This window comes from Oratosquilla oratoria, chromosome 1 (assembly GCF_046742065.1).
Source record: "Oratosquilla oratoria isolate Oo_2021 chromosome 1, ASM4674206v1, whole genome shotgun sequence".
NCBI classification, from domain to species: Eukaryota; Metazoa; Arthropoda; class Malacostraca; order Stomatopoda; family Squillidae; genus Oratosquilla; species Oratosquilla oratoria.
The window spans coordinates 67,231,960-67,236,959 of NC_134777.1; the positions used below are offsets into that span (position 1 = coordinate 67,231,960).

General features: G+C 36.2%; 1 protein-coding gene across 1 annotated transcript in view; it reads left to right on the forward strand.

The window, feature by feature from the left end:
* Positions 1-5,000, forward strand: part of LOC143034132 (suppressor of lurcher protein 1-like) — a 769,974-nt gene that overhangs the window by 745,072 nt on the left and 19,902 nt on the right. Inside the window, exon 11 of the mRNA XM_076200110.1 lies at positions 2,292-2,394. Within this exon, the coding sequence (XP_076056225.1) occupies positions 2,292-2,394 (103 nt within the window). The remainder of the gene's footprint in view (positions 1-2,291; positions 2,395-5,000) is intronic.

The following is a 5,000-nucleotide window of genomic DNA, read 5'->3' on the forward strand; positions in this document are numbered from 1 at the left end:
GCGGTAGTATCGCATAATCAAGGAAAAACCGCGGTTGTGTTTGAACGCTTCCACTGACTTATCATAATTGAACCACCTCGATTGAAACCATGGCGGTTGAAACCGCTACTGTGAACAGGGCCTTATGTATCCTTACACCCAAGGGACTTTTTCTTCCTTTACCGTGAGTACCTTACCTTCGTTAAATAGTCTTCGTTAAATAGTCTTCGTTAAATTGTCTCCTCCGGAGACTAATTCGGATCCAATCATGTCGTCTAAAGATGTTATCCCACTGGGCTATTTTTTTCCTCTAACCCCCAATTAATCGGCGGTACCGTCTACCTCCAGCACTTTTTCATCTGTAAAATCACTAAAGCAAACTGTTTTGTTTTCTCAACAAAAATCCATAGAATGTCATTTGATGTGCTGTAGGAAAATTAATTCCCTCCAGCATATTAGATTCCTTGAAATTTTCCTGCTGCAAATCTGCTTCAACAGTTGGAGGAACAATAACCCAGTGTAATAACGCTAAGCTTAACCCAGCAAGAGGACCAGGAAGACAAGCATCTTATAGGTTTTGTTTTATTTCCAGCATCAGACAACCTTATTCGACTCGACACTTTGACACTTCTTGTCTATGGCTTCGACCCTTTCGAGAAGGACGTTTCGAAACACCTCTGCGTTTTTGTTTTTTGTTCTTATGTCACCCCTTGAAATACATAAAAAGAAAAAGGATGTTTCATTTATTTAAGAGCTGGAGCTCCTGGGTCCAAACTGGCCTTTTTTCATTCAGCCCTTGGGGAACCTCAAGTACCTGGAAAAGTTTTCGGGAGTTGTCTGTGTAGCATGCCCATTCTAACTTGGCAAAGATTTTCTTGTTTTACTAACCTTACCGAAAAGGTGACTTGGAAGTCTCAGAATTCTCTGTCTTACAAATTTCACGCAGTTTCTACCTTTTTCTTCTTCTTGTTCTTCTTCCTCTCCTCCTCCTCCTTCTTCTTCTCCTTCTGTTTCTTCTTTTTCCTTTCTTCTTCTTCTTCTTCTTCTTCTTCTTCTTCTTCTTCTTCTTCTTCTTCTTCTTCTTCTTCTTCTTCTTCTTCTTCTTCTTCTTCTTCTTCTTCTTCTTCTTCTTCTTCTTTTTCTTCCTCTTCTTCTTCTTCTTCTTCTTCTTCTTCTTCTTCTTCTTCTTCTTCTTCTTCTTCTTTTTCTTCCTCTTCTTCTTCTTCTTCTTCTTCTTCTTCTTTTTCTTCTTCTTTTTCTTCTTCTTCTTCTTCTTCTTCTTCTTCTTCTTCTTCTTCTTCTTCTTCGTCTTCTCCTTCTTCTTCTTCTTCTTCGTCTTCTTCTTCTAATTTTTCTTCTTTTTCTTCTTCTTCTTCTTCTTCTTCTTCTTCTTCTTCTCATTTTTCTACTTCTTCTTCTTCTTCTTCTTCTTCTTCTAATTCTTCTTCTTCTTCTTCTTCTTTTTCTTCTTCTTCTTCTCCTTCCTCTTCTTCTTCTCTTTTTTCTTCTTCTTCTTCTTCTTCTACTTCTTTTTTTTCTATTTCTTCTTCTTCTTCTCCTTCTATTTCTTTTTCTTCCGCTTTTTTTTATATATTTGTATTCGTATAAATGTTTTGTGAAAATTTTATTCTAATGTATTTTTTTCTTTCTCTTTCTTTCTCTTTCTCTTTCTCTTTTTCATTCTCATTCTCATTCTCGTTCTCATTTTCATTCTCATTTTTACTCTTATTCTCATTCTCATTCTCATTCTTATTCTCATTCACTCTCATTTATTCTCATTATCATTCCCATTCTCATTCTCATTTTCATTCTCATTCTCATTCTCATTTCCATTAACTCTTTCTCTTTCTCTTTCTCATTCTTATTCTCATTCATGTTCTTATTCTCGTTCTCATTCTCATCCTCATTGTTATTGTCATCATCATTCTCTTTCTCATTCTCATTCTCATTCTCATTCTCATTCTTATTCTCATTCATTCTCATTTATTCTCATTTTCGCTCCCATTCTCATTCTCATTTTCATTAACTCTTTTTCTTTCTCTTTTTCATTCTTATTCCCATTCATGTTCTTATTCTCGTTCCCATTCTCATTCTCATTGTTATTGTCATCATCATTCTCTTTCTCATTCTCATTCTCATTCTCATTCTCATTCTCATTCTCATTCTCATTCTCATTCTCATTCTCATTATCATTCTTCCTTTCATCCTCACTTTCATTCTTATTTTCACTTTTTACTTTTATTTCCACTCTCACCCTCATTCTCAACCCCACTCTTTTTCCCGCACTCTCTGTTATTCTTATTCTTCCTCAGGCCTCTACCCTCGTCACACGGAGTGCCACTACTTCTTCCGGGGCCAGAGTCATGAGCAGGTCCGCCTCGTCTTCTCCTCTTTCGACGTTCGCGGTCACCCACCGTAAGTACAGATGATTTGTAATGCCAGAGACTACATTACCGGTAATGTGTAATACCACAGGGTAGTAGGTAATATCATATAATGCATGTCTGCTTTCATACAGTATGTGTTGCATTCCATGTAGGATACAAATATGATTAAACTGAATAATGCAATCTAATATTATTTAGTGATAACTGGTGACTCGAGTTTCATTGATTGGATTCTCGCAGTCCCAGCAACAAGGTTCGGTTAGATTAGGTTAGGTTAGGTTGTGTTAGGTTAAGTGTTAGGTTAGGCTCGGTTAGGTTTGGTCAGATTAGGTTAGATTAGTAGAAAGGTTCCAAAGTAAAGGAAGGGATTTGGAGTTCGGGAAAGAATCCGTTGTTTCTCACGGACCTCTTCTAAATTTTAGTCGAAGTCTGCTTCAGTCAGCTGTCAGCCCTCTTGAGGGACTGAGCTTTGACAAGGGCACCACAGCATCACAGCTCAGTCTGGAACACAAAACAAGAGGAGGACAATGGGTCCGTGGTGGAGTTGGCTGGTTGGCCGGTTAGACTTAAGGAGGCGGGACACTAGGCTAGCATGCTTCTTGTTTTTATTATTTCGTTTGAGTAGAAACGATTTCGGTCACAATATTCTAAGAATATCTCAACAATATGTCTAACATTCGTATAGGTTTAACTTAGATCGTGATTAAGCTTCTCACTATATGCCGTAATAGTAATTTGATATTTGGAAATTTGAAAAGCAAAAGATCGTAACCGAAGTAGTTTCTACTCGAACGAATTAGAAAAACGAGCAGCATCCTACCGAGAAATGACTAGTGTTCCGCCAGTATCCTCTCCATAGCATTAGACAGAACAAAATAACTTAAGTCGAAATACAAGACATGTCAAAGATTTCTCTAATAACACCCGAGGTCCCTAGATGATAAATAGGATCGTCATATTTTAGATAGAATATATTATTTGAAAATCTAGTTCCTCCTTGAAAAAGTTGTTCTAAATTACCGCAAACGACATCGTTTACCTTGTTTCTTAAATCCTAGAAGTTAACACGATGATAGACGAGTGATACCAAAATAAGAAATTCAGTTTCATTTGCATCAATAACGGGTGAATTGGTCACAGTTCTTGTAAGAATATCGGGCTAAAGAGGTGGAATCATGGAGGTAGTACATCGGGCAGTAAATTGTCCAAATCGAATAACTCATATGTTTATTTTGTAGTCATACTATAGACTCATAAACAGGTTATTTATGCCAAAGACCACAAGCAATAAATAAAGCGATATAAAGTATAACTGTACGAAGCTGTACAGTTGCCAGCACATATATCTGTGACACTGGTTAGGCCTAACTCAGTGTTTGTTTACATTGAAGTACCATGATATGAGTCATTCAACTATCACAGATGAGCAAGATCTCATTCAAACCCTGTTGTCACTGCAAAACTTAACACACACTTGAGAAACATAACCCCTTACGGGTTACTGACAACACAAGATTCATGGGGTCAGTATGTTAGGGATGTTGATAACATCTCAACGGACCAAAGCCACATATCATTTGTTTATAACTGAAGACTAGTTTTCAACTGAAGAAATTTTTTAATACTTTTCAACTTTTTCTAGTCCTCCATTCTGCTGCCGTTCTCAATCTCATTCAAAGAGAATGAGTATGAGAATGAGGATGAAAATGAGAATAACGTTGAAAATGAGAAAAAGGAAGGGAATGAGAATGACAATGGGAATGAGGATGGGAATACAAATGACAATAAGAATGAAAATACGAATGAAAATAAGAATGAGAATGAGAATGGGAATGAAAATGAGAATGAGGATGAGAATAGAAATGAGAATGAGAATGAGAATGAGAATGAGAATGAGAATGAGAATGAGCATGAGAATGAGAATGAGAGTGAGAGTGAGAGTTAGAGTGATAATGAGAATGAGAATGAGAATGAGAATGAGAATGAGAATGAGAATGAGAATGAGAATGAGAATAAAAATGAGAATGAGAATGGGAAAAAGAATGAGAATAAACGAGGACAACAGCATTTCTACCTGTGACTCCATTTTTTCGATACTATATTGTTCACAAAGACAGAGACTCTAGTTATCGTTTGAACATTCATATGATCTTATCAATATCTTCGCTCCTGAAAAGGGCACTCCAGAGATAAGTAAAATAATCTGGCAAATATAGAAAAGAATCGATGCATGTATCATATCATTATGCAAAAACAGTGACAAAGATAGAATAAAGCAAGAAATAGTTTCAGACACGATGTCTATATTCTTCTATGCCTAAAAATCACATTTCCTGCATATATATATATATATATATATATATATATATATATATATGTAAATGTATATATATATATATATACAGGTAGTTCTCGATATATGCGACTTCGATATATGCGAATTCGCGTATATGCGATTCAAGAATTTGCACCACTTTTCGATATGTGCGGGGATATATTCGAAGATATGCGATTTGACCTAAAAAAAAAAAAAATAGTCGCGGCCGATTATTTTTTTCAAAATACCTATTATATATTTGAAGTTGGTGCGCATAAAGCCGTGTGGTAACACTGGCTGCATCAGCTAGGTAGAGC